The sequence below is a fragment of the Thermobia domestica genome, chromosome 9, assembly GCF_964235325.1.
Source record: "Thermobia domestica chromosome 9, izTheDome1.hap1.1, whole genome shotgun sequence".
In the NCBI taxonomy this organism is placed as follows: domain Eukaryota; kingdom Metazoa; phylum Arthropoda; class Insecta; order Zygentoma; family Lepismatidae; genus Thermobia; species Thermobia domestica.
In genome coordinates this window covers 185,101,496-185,123,613 of record NC_137462.1, presented here as the reverse complement: position 1 = coordinate 185,123,613, position 22,118 = coordinate 185,101,496, and the positions used below count along the sequence as shown (strand labels likewise).

General features: G+C 31.3%; 1 protein-coding gene across 4 annotated transcripts in view; it reads right to left on the bottom strand.

The window, feature by feature from the left end:
- Positions 1 to 1,475: 1,475 nt before the first annotated feature.
- Positions 1,476 to 22,118, bottom strand: part of LOC145660497 (cysteine-rich motor neuron 1 protein-like) — a 473,023-nt gene continuing 452,380 nt past the window's right edge. For 3 of the 4 annotated variants that reach the window (XM_081725618.1, XM_081725619.1, XM_081725621.1), the window contains 5 exons: positions 18,853 to 19,008; positions 16,559 to 16,975; positions 15,042 to 15,227; positions 11,949 to 12,047; positions 1,476 to 7,765 (listed from right to left, as the gene is read on the bottom strand). In XM_081725618.1, coding sequence (XP_081581744.1) covers positions 7,416 to 7,765; positions 11,949 to 12,047; positions 15,042 to 15,227; positions 16,559 to 16,975; positions 18,853 to 19,008 — 1,208 coding nt within the window. In that variant the 3' untranslated portion in view covers positions 1,476 to 7,415. The remainder of the gene's footprint in view (positions 7,766 to 11,948; positions 12,048 to 15,041; positions 15,228 to 16,558; positions 16,976 to 18,852; positions 19,009 to 22,118) is intronic. The other variant, XM_081725620.1, reaches the window with a different exon arrangement.

Sequence of the window (22,118 nt, the reverse complement as noted above, 5' to 3'; positions counted from 1 at the left end):
GAAGACTGCTGTGATCTAGTTTCAGAAAAGTAAGCATGAATCCATTGAAGCACTATATTTCCAGATACAATAAAAAAAAAAAAAAATCAAAGTGCACATGGTTTCTTTGAAGCCAATTTTAAGTCCAGTCTCCAGTATTATACTATTTGGTCTGTAGTGGATTGCTTTGTGGTATAGGAATCTAAACGGCACCTAAAAAAGAACATCTCGTATATTTATGTGTATATTCATAGTGAATAATATCGCGCCAATAGTTTCCTCTCACTCTCTTAATTCATTCTATACATTCCGTCATTATTATTCACTTACGTTAATCATCCATCTTCTGTAGTGTACATGGTTAAACCTAGATTTTGTTTCATTTGAAGTAAGATTGGGGTTGAAAATAGTTAATTTCTAAAAAACTTCTATTACAAAAGTTTCTGAGTTAGGTGTGTAAAAAATATTAATTTAAAAATACATTTGATTCTGAAGATAAAATACAGGATTTTCGATGTGTCATATCATGGTTAAATCGACTATTTCCTCTTTGGAAATTTTTTTTGTCGATAAGCCTACACAAATCGGATGGATAAATTTACCATCGATATATTTTTTGAAATTACACGCTGATAGAAAAATATTTACTACTTATTTTTTTTAAAAGCAGTACTATATCGTATCTTGTTTTTATAATAAAATCTAACAGTTATATTTTCTTAAGAAGTCATATTGGTCTAAAATGTAGTTCTATTATGCTCGTGGACCACCTTTACTTTATTATTATTCTGGACTATTTCACAGCGGGGACAAATACTGTGAAGGCGTGATTATTTCTGTCACGCCTTTCTACATATCATTTTATGCGTGATAAAGTGATATAAAGAAATAATTGCTATATTGTAAAAAACAACTGTGCTACATAAAATTTCATTTATTAAGTACTTCGGTTGTAACATTAATTTGTAGCAGACAGTCTTAAAGTTTCGCTCTGAAACAAGTGTAATCTTGTATATATTCAATCATAAAAATTAGCATAGCCTTGGACTGATTTACACGATTCTAATAAACACATTCTCTCGGAATCCTTACGCAATTATTGCATCCCACAGAATCGAATGCAATTAGAATCTGGTCTCATTTGTTTGCTCAAGTGTGATGGAAACACCTGCGCACTCGATTTCGAATCCAAGAAGAATTATGAAGTCTCTCCATCAATTTTTTAATGATATTTCCTGTTTAAAAAGTTTAAATTATTTGTGTACAGAGGATTAAACAATTGAAGAAAAAATAAAGTAAATCTCAGGCATTGCAAGTATTTTTATAAATACTTTATTTTGGCAAAGGTAATCCTTAAACCTTTAATTTACTCAGTTTTACCGTTGCTCATTTGAAATAAAGATATCAAAGTCTTACGTTAAATAATATGGGCGATTATTAATAATGTAGACGATAACAGTTATAGTATGTTGTTCAATGAAATTAACATCAACATGTACTTTTTACTCAAAGAATTTTTATTACTTTGGTGCCATTGATCTGCACATACAATGATAAAATGCATGAAAGCCACAGTATGTATAAATTTGGGGCTTAATTACACATAAATATTTCTATATACAATTTCCCCAGACAAGTATCACATGTATTGTCCATTGATGAAACACTTTTATCTTATATTTTATAGAATTATATAAAAAAAATTAAATTAGTCTGGGAAAATTTGCCAGATAAAATACAAAACAATACGATTCGTAAATTAGTCTAAACAATGCATTTTACTTTTGAGAATCATTCTATTGTCATTATGTAAGAAACTATTTTCTTTTCTTTTCTTTTTTTTTATTTTTTAAATCCATTACTACTTTATTCGTAAAAAGTAAACATGATGGGATACTCCAATTACAATTTTAAAACAGGATTATAGGAAACAGTGAATCTAGTTTATAAATAATGATTACTTTTTTCTTTTTTAAATCCAAATGAAGTCAAGAAAAGAAAAGTTGAATTGATAATACTAACCTCGAACTACTGCACTTGAATTCTAGTTTGAGAATACTGAAAATATACGGCAGATACACTGTGATTTAAAACTTACAACTGATTTGAATTACCTACAAGTTTAAATAATTAATTAAAATAATATTCTGATATAAAAGAAAGAATGTTGATAACGAAATGTCTAATTGAAAAATGATTAAATGGTTTGTCTGTTTTATTGCAAAATATGACCAGTTAGAAGAAGATGCTCCTATAAAGTAACAAATCTCTTAGTATTTAATATAAGTATTGTCAACTTGATGGTACATTTAACATTAAATTACACATAACACTATGTAAACATACCATTTGTAAGCCGATTTTATTGTGCTTTCGGATGATGTATTTAATTTGCTCTGATTTTTTATATACTTATTTCCACCCAATCTAGTATAAGATAGTATTTTATTTGTATATTGATGTAGATGTTCATTAGAATGTTGAAGAAAATAAGGTACATTTTTCGCATATCGTTTTTAAACAAACTAGAATCCATTTTAGACTATTTAGATATAAGATACTAATATATAAAGTAGTAGCTGATTGTTATGTAAATGAATTCCTAATATACACATTGTCAAAAAAAAATAAAAATATTTAGGTTAGTAAACATACAAGAAAATGTATCTTCACGTTTTCCATTTTATATACACAGGCCAATTAGCTGATATTATTTTATTTATTTAATTAACTTCCCTAAGTGTTGCTATTTAGATTTAGAAAAAAAAACTATATCCCTGCTTTCACACTAAAATAATTAGGCCACTTTATCGTTTGAAAAAGAAACAGCATCAGTCACTCAACTAAAGTTCATGATCATACTCTTATCATATAAGATTCTGCCTTCATATTGTGGCAAATCGGATAATACTTTATGGGCGAAAATACGTATTTTGTTGGGTGTATATTAGTTATATCTTCCATTTGTAATATTCTTATATATATGTTGAATGCGATACAATAAAGAAAGAAAGACTAGTTATGCTTACTGTTTGTAATACTAACATTCGATTTTTGATTGATGAATCAATCATCATTTCGTGACTGCTAAATTTTAAAAATGCATTGAAAAAAGATAATGAAGTGATAAATTTGCAATATTATGATTTTTTCTGAGTTAATCTAATTTTAAAAAAGGTACTGTAATTGATTTACGCATCTGAAAGAATTTGGCATATTTGAAAACTGATATCAAACTCACTACATTGCACCTGGTAGATATTCCTTCTGCGCTGTCTTAGTTTGACAACTTGTAGATTGCTTAATAAACTTTGCAAATGGGGATTTCAGACGCACAAGGTATCAAAAGTAGTTATAATACGGCTATTCGAAATGAATATATGCACTTAAAAAACAATGCGAAAAAGATTTTTATCTTTATCAGTGAGAAAAATTGCAACAAACAAAGGTATGTGTCAGAAATAAAACATTAAATAAATTTTTAAAATGCTAAATATTATTACTTGGTATGTTCCAAAACGGGAAAAATTAAAACTATTCCGAATATATCAAGTAAGTGCAAATGCGTATATTCTTTGAATCTATGTATCAGATCTTGCTATCTCACGTGAGAATGGAAGAAAAGTAGATGTTCAATTTATCTTCTTACATGACTCCATATTTTGAAATCTATTTGCAAGTTACGAGTATTTCTAATGAAAAAAATGATTTATTTAGTAAATTCTCTGGAAAAAAAATCAATTTGTAGTTCTCTAGTTGCAATGACGTGAATTTTATGTATACTGCATCATTTCAGAAGCTCAAAAATATTTGACTTCTGCTGTCGTAAAGGAAATGGTAGTTTACTTTAAAAATTACTTCTATCATTTCGTACTCAAACAGTATCGTTTGTATTTCCGGTAAGGCCATCCTTAGGAGATATTCGAATGGCAGTACTTAAAGAAACTTCTTACTGCTTTGCACAAGTCTTTTTAAAAACAACATTGTAAGAAATTTAAACTTGTTACACAAGTATATAGTAAGTAATTTATTTAGACATATTTCCAAGCATTTGTTTGATTCTTGTTAAATTTGGATCAAATATTGAAGTCCATTTCTTTTAGCAATATTATACGAATTCCTGTAATTATGTACTCGTGTATAGGTAATTTGTTCAACAAGAGAAAACTGTTGTTCATTAGATCTGGCTTGTCTCGAACGAGTATTATTTTAATAATGATACAATAGCCAAGGTTAGAAAATATGTAATTTGTCGGGATATCGAAACGAATCACACTAAAATAGAAATAAAAATTCCTGTCAATTGTTTCATATTCTTTCAAAATAAGTTATTAATTAAACAATAGCATTTTTCAATCTACTGCATAAAGATCATTTTAAATTAATTTCCATGAACCGTACTTTGTCAGATTTTTCTATAAAGTTTATACAGTAAAGAAACTCAGGAAATCAGTACGAACATTAGATTATTTTAAAATTGTCATGTTTGCAACACAATATATGCATACATAATATAGAAATATTCTTTTTAACATTATGTGGAAACAATATATTCATTTTTTTACATTTTTTATTTCGAGTTGGCAGTATCCCATGAAACACAAACACTGTTGAGAAAAAGTAAATACAAGCTCACACACACATACACACAAAGTGTATTAACATTCATAACCTACAATTCGTAATCAAATAACTTAGATTTTAAAAAAGAGCCAGATTGTATATATATATATATCTTGCTTTTCATTAAGAAGTCGCAAAAGCGCATTTTTTTGTTCTTTATATAATACACGTTGTCACATAACTATTATTTTTTTTTCTAAAAAATAAAATATTAAACGCTCAAAATCTGTACAAAAGCATTCATTCCAAAACTCATACACTCTTATTCAAGAGATGCATACACAAACACACACACACACACATACTTTATATCACACTTGTAAATAAACCCACTTAACATTAATCTATTAAAATAATCACACACTAAAACATATCTTACCTAGGTACGTTTCACTATTTACTTCAGTACACTTTTGTGTTTATTTTAGTATACATTTTTTTGTGTAAATGTATTATTATTAAGATCGTATTTGTGACTTATGAAGAAAAAAATTCTTAGGTTTGTATACACGTTCATTTTACATGTACGATATGTTTTCAGCTAGATGATCCCTTAAAAACTTCACGTTAGGGCAAGTTCCTGATCTTGTAAACATCTAGTTGTAGACTGTTGTGAATTAATTGTGTAGCTAATAACTATCTCTCCAGAAAATATTCTTTTTTTCTTTTAATTTCCTTTTTTGTATGATTTATACAATGAACTTTCACACGAGCACTTTCACTCTTGTCGCATACACTCACTTCACATCTATTTCTTTCATTGTCTATTTCCAATTCAACAAATAAATTAAAACTTAACTCTTAACAGCATGAAAAAATAGCTACATAACCTTCAGTTATACAGTACAATTACATACTCTACAAATACTTTGCAATATATATTTTTTTTATTTTTTTATCTTTATATATATATTTATTTATTTATTTATTTATTTATAATGTCACCATGAATTTGTACTGTTATGCATTTTCGAGTATTCAAATCTTCAGCCGAATTATGAAATTCTGGTTAATACGGTAAACATTATTTTTGTTTCTTCATTTAAGTACATATTGAAAAAAATCTGATAATTTTAGTGAAAAGAAAATTGAACATAACATTTACGATGTGCCATTTAAAGTTGCATGGAATTAATGGCATATGCAAGCGGTGAATAATTATATCTGTTCTCGATAGATCATTAATTTAACTTTGAAACACTGACGACTAACTTAATGTGAGAGCAGCTTGTTACTTGAACTAGGTTAAGAAGATTCGGTACAGAAAAGGAAGTAATATACAAATAAACAGTTGTATTAATGTTACCGACACAGCTAAAGTAAATGTTACGAGTTTAATTATATGGGACTCACATTATATAGTTATTTCTATGAATAATGTAAAGCAATGTAACATATTTTTCTATGTCCGTATTATCAGGTATTACTTAATATAATATATTAACAACTAGAGAAACAGAGCAAAACCCCCGATAAAGTGAGATCAATGCATATTTTAAAAAAAGAGGGGGATAAATTTTTGCCAAATTTACAATAATAAATTTTTAACACTTGGATGTTAGAATATATGTCTTTGTAATATAGCACAAATTTTTGCATACGCCATTATGCAACAATGACATCATATGAAAAATAAATGGGACATTTCATGCATTGTTACTCTTCTTCCTGTTCACTATCCAATTCACTTTCATATTTCTTTATGTTAGTGAAAACATCTCAATACAGAGAAACATTTGACTATAATATTATCTAAGACATCACAAGTCTATGTTAACAATTACTCCAACTTAATACATGGAACATATACCACGGTGGCACATTAACACCATTCTTTGTACATTACAATAAAGTACTTACAAGATTATTTCAAAAAAAAAAAAAAAGAACAAAAATAAAATACTGCTCACCTTACAAAAACATGTACATATATATGTATATATGCATATACGAGTCTATGGAAGATAAATAGGCATTTTTCAATACATACATGTATGTATCTATAAGTTTGTATTACCTATACCCTGCTTGAACGCAATGTTAATAAAAGTAAGTTGTGTATGTATAAAAAAGGCAAGCTGCTCGAAGATCTTATGTATTCACATTTACATTACATATACTTAAAAGAAAACAACATAATTAAGATTTGTTTCATAAATATATTACCTTATGTACCACTGCTTCCACTCTTCTGAAGAAAACTGAATAACTAAAACATAGAGAGAATTAAACAAATAATAAAAAATATCCAATTTCATTGATATTTTCTTTCAACATCACAGGTTATATGCACTCGTTCAACATTACTATCTATTAATTCACAAAACATTTTTTTAATTGTTATTTTATCTCTTCTTGATAAAAACTCTAATGAATAATGCGTCCTAAATGATTCCATATTTTGTCCATATTTGTTAAAGAAACTAAACAAATTGCTATTGACATTCTGTAAGAACGTCGTTGAAAATCTGAGACACTATAAATTAAAGTTTAAAAAAGAGGTTTCTAAAACAAAATGAAATACTTTTATTTGTTTTCTCTTATTTTTTTTTTCTTAATTTTCCTCACAGGAAACAATACTTTTTTGAATATATATACATATATTCTTCTGTAGTTAATTTTATGACGAATTGACAGTTGAATCACTGTTCTTAATGCACTATGTACATCACTCACTGAATCACACTAACAAACATATATTTATTTATTTTTATTATTTATGGTTGTATGTACTTATTAAAAAACAGCAGTAGGTTTTTCTTTTGGTTCTTTTTTACTGTCATAGTTTGTCAAATGATTTATTATTATTTTTTTTATACAGAAGCAAGCGCAATCTTCTCAGGATTTCCAATGGAAGGAGGCCTTACGCCATTCACAGGTTCGTACGGTGGAACCGGGTGATACTGGTATGAATCACATTTTGGTTTTTGGTCAGAATAATGTAGAGGGTAAGAACTCTGGAAACCATTATATGTGTGACTGGAAATAGATTTCGAACTTTCATGTTCTGACTGTTTCTTCTTCCTCCTCTGCTTCACAATGTACACGAACAGAATGATAACCATGAGAAAAAGAACGTTGATAGTGACGAGATACATAATCTCTTTATATATACTCGTAGAATCCGGTGGTGGAATTGTTTCAGCTTTTCCTTCGCCATCATCTGAAATACATTATATATGGTTAATAGTTTATACATAACTGCACACAAAACGTAGCACAACCAAAATACTGCAAGATTTCAACTAATTTTTATGATGCACAAAGGATTTTAAAATGCATTTAGATGATTTTATAACATCCACTGAGGATTACACTACCACATTAAAGCCATCTTTGAACAGTTAATCGAAATATTGTAGTTTTCTATTTCAGACCAACAAAAACTATTTACTCGTAGCAAGAAGCGTCATTATTGCGCTATTTACTCTATGCTAATACTCAGTAGTAATGAAAACCGATACTAATAATTACATAACGTTGTTTTTCAATCATAATTACGCATTAAGAAAACCTTCAAAAATTCATTTATAAGCTCCTGCTAGAAGTAACTGTGATATTACGTTTATGTGTTAAATAGCGGTACAAAGTGTCGATTGTTATATTATTTACAGATTTTAAAAAAAAAATCCATGTTCTTCCCATTCTTCAAAATAAAAATGATAACCATATTCCCCACTTACAAATTGACGTACGATTATATATAGAATTCGAATAACTTTGACATGTAACCTAACTCTACACTAGCCTCCATTTGCTGACCTACAAACCTGTTCGGGAGATTTGAAACGCAGTTTTTCTACGTTTTCATTAGAAAGGGGAAAAAATGAAACAAAACTTCACACATTAAGATATGGGTTTAACACGTACATTGTAAAAAAAAAAATGACAATAAAAAATAACACTAATTAGTTCCAATTCTTTCGCTATCTTAATCTAACAGTATCCTAGTAAATTTTCCTTTTACAAATCACCAGAACAACTACATTAATCAGCAAATGCACGTTAATGTTGAACCGTTACGTTTAGTCTGCCACACGGTGGACAAAATAATGTGAATAGCCCATCTACGATTGAGTTACCCACACATCTACGATTGAGTTACCATCATTATTGTACATTACGTTGCGGACTTTGATCAACATTGTTTTCCTCAGTTTTGGTGTAGAACATGTTCAACCATTAGCTGTTATCAACTTATTTATGAGTGACATAGTTTTGTGTTATTTTTTGTTATGTATATCCTTTCAGATTTTCAAAGATGCCAAGTTGTTGCTGTCTGCCTAATTGGAATGTGTGTCATAATATCCATGCCTGTTCTGGGGGTATCGCGAGCTACCATATGAAACGTCACGGAAGCAAACAATGAGAGTAGGACAAGCTTTTCCGAAAAATTAAAAAAAAATTCTAAAAGTAGAACTCTCTGATAGGGACAGGAAGTCGTTAAAGCGGATTCTCATCGCAAGAAGGAGGAAAACTGCCACAAAAATGACATCATAACTCACAACTCAACTGCCATATAGATTTCACGAAAACAACTCCACAAAATGAATATTCATAGATGGGATGCCAACGCTGGTGACACCACTGAATTTCATAAAGAGCATTGATGCACTGGTGAATTTTATTGATGCAATCACCACAGAAATTGGACTGTTGAGCAATGGAAACATGTCAAGTGCGCACATAAATCCATCTTTACACCATCTTTACTTAATTTCCCAGCGAAAGACGGTACTTCTGTCGAGTACTATCAGAAACCTACAGTCTAGATCAGGGGTGGCCAACCTTTCATGCTTGGGAGCTACATTTCATTTCATAAATCAGTGGTGGTCTATTTATCTGCTCACTAGTTCACTAGCGGGAATCATAAATAATAACAGTGATCGATACAGATAGTATAACACAGACCATGGCGAGATTTCTCTCACGACTTACCGCCCGAAGAGCTTATTGCGGTCGACGCTTTGGCCACTCCTCCTCTAGATAATATGCTTCGAATTATCAAGCACGGAGGCAATCCTGTCACAGTGTACAAGGTCATATCTTCGTATTCTCCACGTCTCTTTACTTCCGTGCATAGAGCAACGACTGGCAAGCTCTAAGTCCATTTGGGAGAACTACGCCCATCAAATTTCGCAGACACTGTTTTCTACAGGCATTTAAATCACAATGACATGGCTCCAAGGAACGTCCGAGCGTGGTTTGAGGAACATCCACAGGAATTAGCACATTTTCTATGTATTTCACAATCACGTAAGGATAATTGTGGTCCCGCTGCTCTCTAGCATCATTTCTCAGGAAAATGGAGCAAATTTTCGCATGAAGATTGATACAACATATTACTAAACACAATCCGAGTTCAGTACGCTTCCATTCTTAGACGTGGCCTGTTTTAGATGATAAATACAATTCTATACGCTATTAGGTATGGAATTCCCTTTTTCTACTGAGTATTCACATTATTTTGCCTCCCTTCGTGTATAATATTTTTGTAGTTATTGTGAAAGTATTATCACGAAACCAAGTAGGAGAAACGTAATTACTTTTTTTAAAAGAATCATAATGTTTTTATTTCATATTGTTCTTTTAGATATATAAGTTTGTATGGAAACGTGTGCAGTGCAAATACTAACTCTGAAGTAGAAGGGTGAATATTTTAAAAAATGAATGGTTTGTAAAGTTATTAAAAAAAATAAAGAAATTCTGATTCTCTTTTAATATGATCTCATCAATTCTTATATCGATTCATTACTTTTTGGTTTCATGACGACTAATCATACATGCAAGTTACAACAAAAGGCAATAAAAAAAATATTAAAGCTTATGAAATGCGATAAACAGCAACAGAGCATGCCTTAACTGATTTTCTTTTAAACATACTTCATTATTTCAATGTAAACAGTTCTGGACAATAAAAAAAAAAAAAAAAAAAAAAAAAAAAGCATTTCTGTATAAGTAGGTATGGACTAGATTCCAGAGGAAGTTTCCGAAAGTTCTGATGTTGATATACATAGCTTTAAAAGTTGTTCGAATCATAGAATTAGTAATTTCAGTAGGGGAAAAAAAAAATCTGTCGCCATGATCACATATTACCTACTAATGTTCTTGAAGAAATCTTAATGTTAACATAATAACATGTTAACATAAATCAAAAATGTATTTTTTTTTTAAGATAAAGGTTAATATGAAAGCTTACTATCAACAAAAATCAAGGCTAATATAATATGCATCCATTGCTATCCAACATAAGTAAGTGTAAGTGACCGCATACGTTTTTTGTAAATATTTTCAGTTTTTGTTGCAATTGTAGTTCTTGGGAAGCACGGTAGCTCAGTGGTATAGCACTTACCTGTGGCGCTTGAGGTCGCTGGTTCGATCCCCGGCCAAGTAAGTTTATGGTGGACAACATCGTGTCCGTGGATTTTCTAGGGTACTCCCGTTTCCTCCCACTTTGTCATTCCACCAACGCATCCATCATCATTCAATTGCCCTAACCAACGTATCCCTTAGCCGAATAGGCCTAATCGTAGGACGTTAAACTGAAATATTTCATTTCATAGTTCTTGTTTAGTTAGTAATTTTACTGTTTTCTAATATTCGAAAATACTAACATTTGTTTGTTAATTTTAATAGCCATCATTATCGTTTTTGCAAAAGTCAGTGAACATTATAGGATTTGTAAAGAATTATACCTAAATCATAATATATACGAGCATAAATTATATATTTTACTATTGAAAAATTTGAAGATCTCAAATCGAGAAAACTATAATTTATTTATTTCAAGAATGTTATAGTTTGTCACCTTTCACATGTTATTTTCAAGTAGTAATCTTAAATTAAATACAATTGGAGTAATAATTGAACTCAATCGACCCTTGTCGAAAACATCTGCAGTTAAGCACAAAAATGTCATAATCATTTTCTAATTTGCTTATCAATGTGATTATGCTAATACAATTTAATTCATATGTAGTTTGTTTCAGTAAATGTATGTTACTTTATTTGGTTAAAAAACTCAACAAAACAAAACTATTTTCATGATTGAATCAACCAACAAGTTATCTCAACAATTATTCATTTGTAAAGAATAAAAAGAATTTTTTTAAAAATGGAAGAAAAATGGATAATTTGTTCTTATCAGATAAAGCAAACTTGTTTGAAGCAAAAAGTTTGTCTTATAAAAAAATAGTTTAATTTCTTTTTATTTCACTGAAATTAGGAAGAAACAAAAATAGCTATTAGGATGTGAAACAAACCTTTCAGGGTTGACAATTTGCATTGCGAAACAAAATGCAAAGCACACTATAACATTTCTACATCACCACACGCAGCCAACTTACCTGGAACGTCTTCAGCTACCTCTGTTTGTGTTCTAGTAGAATCCAACTTACTAAGTTTTGTGTGACCATTATTTGTAATTTTGTTTGTATTCTTGGGTTCTGCATAGAATGCAACGTTAATAGCTAATGATTATTTTTAAATAACATATGTATTATATACTATTTACAAGCAAGTTATTAATGATTTCAAAGCAGCAGGAAAAATATTGAGACAATGCAATTAAGAATAAGCCAGTAATTAAGGCAAGCTATCATATATTCAGTTATTTATTATCATAAGTACAGAACACGTTGTGTATAGTTTGAAAGGAAAAAACTAGTAATAAGCAAATTGATATTAGAAAACAAGGAAAGAAAGAAAACTTTGGCAAGGTTAGTTAAAGATTTCTGAAACTAAATGCCACATACATTTAAATTAGGACAGAAAATGTCCGTGTGTTTGAACACAACTACCTATGTATACTCGTTAAAAAAAAATGATTTTAATTTCTGACCTTTTCTGGTTCCAACCTCACGTCATGTTCTACCTCAATTTTGAGGGACAATAATTTTCTTGCGAGAATATACTCATTGATAACACAGAAAATCAAAGGATAAAGCTATCACGATTTTAGATATATAACATTTTAGTTGCGAAGTTACTGAAATGTTGAATATAGTCATAACAACAGAAAGTAATATTGTAACTTCTATATTGTAAATATTAATTAATGGTTGAGTACACAATAGACCTAGCTAGAAATATATTTTAGGTTTTTTTTATTTACTTTGTCATCCCTAACTGAATCCAACTTTAAGCAACTGGAACGATTTATGAGCTTCATAGAAAACATACATTATATTTCATTAATATTAGATAATCTTTGCACAAGTTACAATGAAAGATCATTGTATTATCACATTATGTTTAATACGCTAACTTCTAGGTCCGTTTAGTTTACTCCCCCTTATCCTTTACTGATTCCAACCCAAAATAATAGTCCTCCTTCAAAAAGATTTAAAGAAAACACAGTCTAAGTCCACCAAATATGAGTAATTTTTACGAAAATTACCGTCAAACACACACAAAAATACTTCACATGTCATGTCAAATGCTTTCACTTCGGTAAATATATTCTATTGACAGATGAAGTAATGCACATTATGCTAGTGCCATTATGTATATGTTCAATGCTAGAGTCATTTGAGATATTTCAATGTTAAGGGACTACCTAGGAAAATAGGTATTGAAATTTTATCTCTTGATTTGGTAAATATCATCAAGCTCAGGCTATTTCTTTTTCACATTTCTGTAGCAAGGCATTATCCTTGGGAGACACTATTCTTCTGACCAGGGGTAAAAGTGGATCTGGAAAGGTAGGGAGACGCGTGACGTCACGCCGTCTCCCGTGCCTATCTTTGCCCATTGTAAATTTTTTTTAGAAAGTTGAAGGACGCAACAGATATTTTCTGGAAGTGGGAGGACGGCGTCTCCCCGCCTTTCATTGCGCTTTTACCCCTGCTTCCGACTTGATGTGGAAAAATATGTCAGAACCAGGAAAGTTCAAAAATTTATATCAAATATGAAATATCTAGAATTATTTTAATAATGTAACTACTATTGTAATATTACTTAATTTTTCTGAAAAGATTAAAGTATCAACATTATTGTCTGACGACTCAGTATTTAAAGAACTGATCTTTGTCTCATGTTTAGAGGACTGATTAATTGAAGTTGAAATGCTCATTTAAAGCACTTATATAAAACGAGGCCTACTGTTTAAAGTGAGACTCCAACCACTACTTCTGACCCCACTGTCTACGAAGAAGTAGAAGAGTTAAATTACCTACATAGTATTATTAGTGAAGATCTGAAGAAAGAACAAAAAAAGAAAGAAAAAAGGACAAGGACGGAGAATGATGCCTTTAGGAGGAAGGAGAGGGTATTTTGTAGATCGTTGATTTATCAAATATTTCATGTGAAATACTGCACTGTACGAAAGCAGAAACATGGATGTCACAACAACAACAACAACAACAACAACAAAAAAAAAAAAAAAAAAGGGAACGCCTGCACATATTCGAAATATAAATATGAAAAAAATGAATTGGATATATCGAAAAACCAGTGCGAAAATATTAATAAGGTTGGAGGGGGAAGAACAATGCTGAAGACATAGTTTCTGATAAATGCTATAGGATACGTAACTTAAAGATGAACAGTCTTATCTTGTATCTCGATCTCATCTTGTTATTTTGTGATTGAAAATTTCGTATCAACTAAGTCATCTTCATAGATTTATATATACTAATTTCTACAACCACCATAAAAGTGAATTTACCTAGAAGTTATCTAGAAGTTCATTTCCAATTTTTGCGCATGACATGAACAGATAAAGTTTTTAGATTCCATTTAATTAGTATTTCATCTGTGCATCATACTTCCTCTAAATAGCCTGTTCCGGTTAAGTAGTGGAAAATGATCAATAGTAATGAAAATTCATTACTATTTTACTCACAGAGAGGATAAAGATCTAAAACTAGTGATAAACATTGCTAACTGTACAACACATATTAATTCAAAAAGAAAGAAAAAGAATCTAGTTTGTGAGAAGTGAATTTATCTACTTTTCTCTCAAGGAAATTTCACAGGAAATTAGGAACATTAATAATACGTGTAGTTTAGCAATTTTTAGACGTCATCAGGGAAGGTGTCAAGAGAATACTGAAACCGTATGAGGGAATCATAAAAATTCGAGATACAAAATTAAACTGTCCTTAATACTGAAGATATTTATTTAGAAAAAAAAAAAATAATAATAAACTAACAAGTTAGAATATTATTTGAGAACTAATCGTTTTATTAGAAACTTAATAGAAAATATGATAGAAGATAAAAGAAGAAGAAAAAGAAGCATACTAGAACTAATAAAGAAAATTATTAATCAAAGACATCTAACAGTCAAAAAGGAATAGATTAGTGATAAATCATAGTGTACAGAAGCTTCTCAATTTACAAGTGATCTAACAATGAGGCATAGTAATTATGATAACGACAATGATAGTATGCTTACAAAATGAACTTAAGTAACAATTACGAAAAACGAACTTTACCTGGACAAACCGGACAACATCGGCCAGGAATCTTTATTGGATTTGAACATATCACAGAACACACTTTCTCGGTGCACTTTTTATGCCCCTCCTCGCATACGCATTGCGTGCACTCATTCTCCGACCATCTCTCGTCTGGCAGATATGTAACATTTCCAACCAAACAGGTTTTAGGAACGGACTGGTCTGTAAACAAACAAACAAAAAGAAAGAAAATGGTTAATGAAAATATCATACTAAGCTTAACTAATGTATACCTTATAGTTAACTAACGTATATCATTATACATAAATGAAAGCAGTTTCTGCTTCTTCCCAACTTCCCGTGATTCACAGACTGATGTTTGAAATGATCATTCAATAATAGTAGTCGCCAAACTTAACAAACTTATAAAGCTACTGAGCTATCATGCCGTTTTCAAACCCTACTGTGAGCTACCAACCTAAAGAACTACCAACTTAAAAAAAAAATTCTTATACCTAGGTATTTGTTTATTGCCTATGAACTTCCATTTCTAGTAAATGTATGAAATCAAACTATCCAAGTTAGCAAATATCTAACATACACACGAAAAACATAACATGCACAACCCCACGTGTATACAATCAACTGTGAGATGCTGACAATGACAGTTGCGATGGAAAAACAAGCAGTTGTTGTCATCAGCACCTCCTGTCGTTAGCGTGAGCTCCGTAGAGGAATCAAGGTTAGCCAACTGGAGCGTTAACGCGATCTATAGAAAATGTCCCCGCGAGCTACACGGTTTGACGATCACTGTTCTATAAAACCTCGGAAATTTTAATTTAATTTCACACTCTCTGTCAGTTTCGGCAGTATATCTTGTCTTTATCAGATTCATCATCTCTGAAGAGGACGGCAATATAGCGACGAAACTGTAATACAGATTAGTAACAGTAAGTGTTTGCTTTAAATAGATTTTTATTTTTATATTTAAATTAGACTTAGCTTCAAAGCTTGAATGAAAACTATAACACGCACTTAAATAAATCAAAAATAATTATTTGATGTTTCGACATTTTCCGTTTCAAAACAACTATAACTACTGAAATGTTTTTTTTTATTTATTTTGACATATAATCTTTACAAATCCATATTTAAAAGTTAATGGGCTTTGTTAATCTAACTAAGTAAATCGAAAAACAAATATTAACAATTTTTACTATTTATTTTACTTCCTAATTTTTACTTGATATTAAAAACTTGTCATTAATCTTTAATGGATTATTATTTTAGAACAATTTACTCGTACTTCTCGCACACTCTATATAATAATTAAACTTTCCTCACATGATGAAAACTTTACCGAGTTAGGGACATTGCAGAAATATAAGAAAGATGCTACCATTCCACATTGAGGTCCTACTTAATTTGAAACACAACACACAACAACTATCCAATTGTTGAGCTTGCACCCCTATCATCCAACATCAGTCTCAATGTTGAATATAATCATATTATTGTGTAAGCATATTGTTATACTTATAGCTATACGTTACCTAAGCAAACAGGACAACACTGATTCTTTCGAAGCACAGGTCTTTGACAATCAAGCGGCACACATTGTTCAGAGAAACACTTGATATGGCCATGATCGCAGATACAGCTTTGACAGGCTCCAATCTTCCACGTGTCTCCATGAGAGTAAACGATATGAGAATCGGGAGGATAACACGACTTCTTGGGTCCTGGATCAGAACTCAACTGAAATTCCACACACTGCGGGCAACAACCATGGATTGCTGCGTTGTTACAGGGAGCTGGTCGACATTGGCTTGTTTCACAAAGTACGTGGCCTTCGTGGCAGATACATCTTGTACAGTCATCCAAGTTCCACGTTTCGCCTTCTACTCTATATAGACCATCCACAGAATGACAAACCGTAGAATTGTGAAGTACCAACGCAATAGATGTTTCTGAAAAGATAAGTTTTACAAGAGTTAGGTGTTTAATAATACGATCATATGGATTCCATCTCGTAACATTTTTTTATCTATCCTTTTTTGAAGAAATAGGTTCGTTACAGTGTAATGTTTGCTGTTTCAATATTAGGTAAAATTCATGATAAACATTAAAGAAAAATTGACGAAATGTATTCATTTAGTGCTACCAAACCAACAATTAACGAAAATAGAAAAAATAACATATATTTATTTCAATATTTCCTGACTTTTTTATTATTATTATTATTTCATGCAAAAAGTTTACATTATTTGGAATTGACAAATTTAGTGAAGTTTATATATACGCGAGATCTCATAAATATTTATGATGCACTATCTGATATATACAATATGTAATTCCACAGAACATTAATTACAAATGTTTCGGCTCTCCAGTAGCATTCAATATTTTCTTCCATATTTTTAATTCTCACTACCAACCCATCAAATTAAGACAAAGGTCGTCCCTTACTGGTTAGTGACCTCACTCTTGGTGGGCAAACCTGGGTTTGATTCCCAGTAGGATATCATAAATTCAGGTTCCCACGTTTCACATAACCTCTGTACTAAAGTTCAAATAAACAAAATTAGAAATACATTCAGCTATATTTTATCTACAGTATAATAAATTCTACTGTATATATTCAGTAAATATCCTTTTGTTGTTATGTTGTAAATCTATCATGTAATCATACTACTTTCTTTTCCAATACTATTACAACGGAAATGATAAGAGATTAGCGCAAGCTTTTGTATAGGAATCTTCTCAAAGTGAAAGTTCCGTAGTGCATTTTACACGAGATGATTCAAAGCTTATCACACGAATTACCGATTCACGAAGCTTGAGTCAGAACATTTATTTAATGTGAACAAAATTTTTAAACTTTTAAGCAATTTCCTTTTTCACTCTCCGGCTTTACTGAAAATGACTGATTACTCTTTTTGAAATTATAACGTCTTTTTTTTTCTTTCTTTCTCTTCTTTACATTGTAAACTTGAATTGAGCGTCTCTCGCATATTCAGCTTTAAATTAGATGTTTCTTTATTTTCATGAATACGGCTCGCATATTTCTAGACTAAAAACCCTTAACATTTTATGAATATTTATAATTATGCCCTTGCTTCTTGCTAAACTGTCAGAATTAATTAAATAATAGATAAACGCTCTCCCAAATTGCTATTAAAAGTGAAATTATTTTTAAATATCGCACAAATATGGAGTCCCGAACAATTCCTTTAGGACAAGGGGACACATTATGTCAATTCGGGATATCTGAGGGTCCTAGTCATAATGCAACACACTTTTGCAGTTTTGTGACATCAGGGAAGGATTTGCACAGCCCGGAATTGTTGTATGTAACTTGCAAAAAATTTCTTTTATACCTTTTTATGTACAAAACTTCCTAAAATTCCAAACTTCAATTTGACACACAGTGAATACATATTCCTTTGTACAGATATTCATAGAACTGTACTACTTGTTTCTTTAAAAACAGGAAAAATCTTATTTTTTTAAGGTCATAACAAAAAGGAAAACAGCTAATACCACCCAGTAAGTTTGCAGTCATAACGTTTACTATATCAAGAAAATGCCTTTGGCTAAACTAAAGAGAAGAACTTAAATAGTTTGGTAAATTAATTAGCGATATCAATAACGCAACGTGATGCTCAGAGGCGCTATATTAACCACATTTTAGAATCGCAAAACGAACACTCGCAGTTGTCTTCTTAGATCAACAAAAAGCTTTTCCTAGTCGCAAGCATTACTATTGTTTTAAGATTTACTACGCTAAAATATAACTTGTTGAATTAATTGTGTCATGGTTTTTGACAAGCAGCTTTATCCATACCTGGACAACGTGGACAACATTCGCCATGGTGAAATACTGGTTTTTTACATTCTGGTACAGGACATGTAATAAGAGTACACATTTCTATGCCTCCATGACAGTAGCACTGACGACAACCATCAAACCATGATTCACCTTCATCATGACGCTCTCCATCTGAAACAAAGATTGATATTACGTGAAGAATACATTGTAAAAACTTAACACGAAGAGCTGATTATATTGTAAAATCCCGCATAGTGGTGTTTACAAACAACCGACATGTGGTTATAATTATAAACATCAACCATGTGGGTCTTACTAATAATTACTATGGCTGTGGACGAAAGGAACAACAGCGCCACCTACTCACCTAAAGCACTTATAACCGAGAGGATTTGCGACTAGGGTCAGTCCCCAACTGGTCAAATCCCCTTCCTCAGCTTGCAGTGGAGCTTTGGAAGTACCTGAACCCAAGCCTTTAGCTTGCAGTGGAGCTCTAGGTCTCCTTTCCCTCCTAGCTTGCAGTGGAGCTTTGTAAGAACCTTTACCTCTCTTTTTGCTTGCGATGGAGCTAGTGTTGTAAATAGAAAAAAAAAAAACCGTTCGTATTTTTTCAGAAATGTACGTTTTTTTTAGAAAAAAAAACATTGCCCCTCGTTTTTTTTCTAAATTTCGTTTTTTTTCAAATAGTCATTTGTAATGCATCTTACGTCTATTTAAGTATTAAATATTTTTATGTAGGTATAATCACCGTAAAATGCAATATAAATTAAACGCTAGATACTGATACGCTACAAATATTTTACAATTTACATGAATATCATACCTATTAACAATTCGGGTTTTAGCAGTTTCCATCAATATCAGCTAAGAAATAAAAGTAGAAATGAAATTTTGTTTTTTCGTGAAAGCATTCCTTTAATAAGTACGAAAATAATGTCACGAACAGTATAAAATTCAAATAACTTGTCTAAAGGTAAAAACTAATACTAATTTCCCTAATAGTATTTTTCTAAATGTTATATATAAATAATTTGTCGACTAGATATATATGATATGCAGAGCCGGCTCTACCATATATGCAACACGTGCATTTGCGTGGAGCGGCAAATTTGGATGGTCCGGCAAAATCTGTCATAAGTATATTATTTAAATTAAATATTTCTTGTTGGAAACAAACTTCATGATGATGGTAGTTACATTTACTAAGCTGACCTTCCATTTGAATACTACGTTCATAAATTATGTTTAGGTTGCATTAGTTTAAGGCCACATGGACAATGCTAAAGCAAATGGTCGAATAAATCCGAGCACAAATTGCTTGATTGTTGCCAAATGCAAGAATTCAATTCTCGAATAGTAGTGAATATCTGTTCCATTTAGTAAGTTATCACAGTTTTGATATGACAACTAGTCTTGTTTCTGTCAGAAATAAGTTCCTTATCATTGGAGATAGAAACAAGTTTTTTTAAAAAAAAAAAAATGTTAACAGATATAGAAGAGAAATCAAGAAATAAAGATAAAAGAGCTAGTTGCACTGGAATTGCAAACTCATACATTGAGATTGAAGCTCGATAGTGAATTCTATAAAAAGGATTACCATCTTTCCTCTGGAGGTGTGTTTGCTTTATCTTTCACTAACATAATAGATTAATATTTAAAAAAAGCAGACACAACGGGATTGCATTTTTAGTAAGTATTTAAGCCTTTCCGAGTGCAACTGCACTTACCCTCACCTTTGTTGTTCATGCTGGAGTAGCATACTTAAAATCATGACTTTTAAGATATGTTCTTTCTAGAGAAAGGGGAAGGCGGTAAATTATGTCATTCCATGGGGCGACAAATTGACTAGGACCGGCCCTGATGATATGTATATAAAAGACATGTATATAGAATGACACAATTTGAAGTAATGCAGGGTGTTTCAAAATTAATATTAGGGTTTTGAAACTTTGTAGTATCTATTAACTTACAATTATAAATATTATATCAAATGAAAGAGCAACTCAATACGCACGCATGTACATGCATTGTTTCTTCTGTCTGCCGTTAGAAAGAGCAAGCAGCAAAGATGGAGACTAGAGAGCAGAAAGTTTTTTGTGTTTTAATAAAAACTGAATCTGTACAGTGCAACGGTCTGTGTGAAGAAAATTAAGGAGACGCTTGCAACTACGCCCTTATCGTTTGCAGTTGCTACAGGTCTAAAGCCTACAGAATACGGTTTACGTGCCAATTTCGCAAGTGAAATATTCCTGCATAACAATGAAGATTTTCTGGATCGTGTCGTCTTCAGTGATAAATCGACCTAAGAGCTAATGTGAACTCATAATGTTTGTATCTGGCCGTCAGCAAATCCTCAGGAGATGGTAGAGTTGAAACGAGACTCCCCTAAATTGAATGTGTTTTGTGCCATATGGCGGAAAGTTTATGGGCCTTTCTCGCCTATCGACTAGATGTGTGCCGTGTGACGAATGAATCTCACATTGAACACTTGTAGCAAAGACTGAAGTGCTCTTTTACTTGATGTATTGCTTATAATTGTACGTAAAATGTAATAAGTACTACGAAGACTTAAAACCCCAAAATTCATTTTGAAACACCCTGCATTTCTCACCAGCAGTGTTGGAATTAAGATGTAAAAAGGAGAGAAAATTTTCCTTATAAAGTTATTGTTTACAACAACGATATTATTATTAGTCGAGACTATATCTACAACAACAACACGAGTTAGTAGTCAAAAAAATGTAATGAAATGTATACTCGGTGGCCCAGGTGGCCAAAGTGGCACACACGGGTGTGTCATTTGTTTAATCCGCTCCTGTGTGGACACTAATTAAGATATCGGGATATTATTCTTGTAAAATATGGTTGGACTATAGTTTATCATGTTATTTTTTTTCTTCTGGGGCGAATTTCCTTCTCAAATTTCACCCCAATCAAAAATTCGAGAAGTTTCTAATTTCGAATTTCCTTTACTTCTTTCTTCCCTGTAGCTTCCTTCGTTGTTGAAAGACCTCCTTAAGACTTGCCAGGTAGATACCTCAGACGGATACCTAACTGTTGACATCAATTGGACGGGCCTTTGCGCAGTGTTGCCAATTAGGGAAATTAAAATTTTCCTAAATTTGGGCAAAAATTAGAAATTTTTGTTTATTAATCCGTACCTATACGTCCGAGTGCAAGTCAACTTACGCCAATCGAACATTTGTCCTTACTTAGCAAACGCAAGTACAGATCGTTACAGTGGGGTAATTAGGGAACGCACGAAAAATTCGTATTTAGGT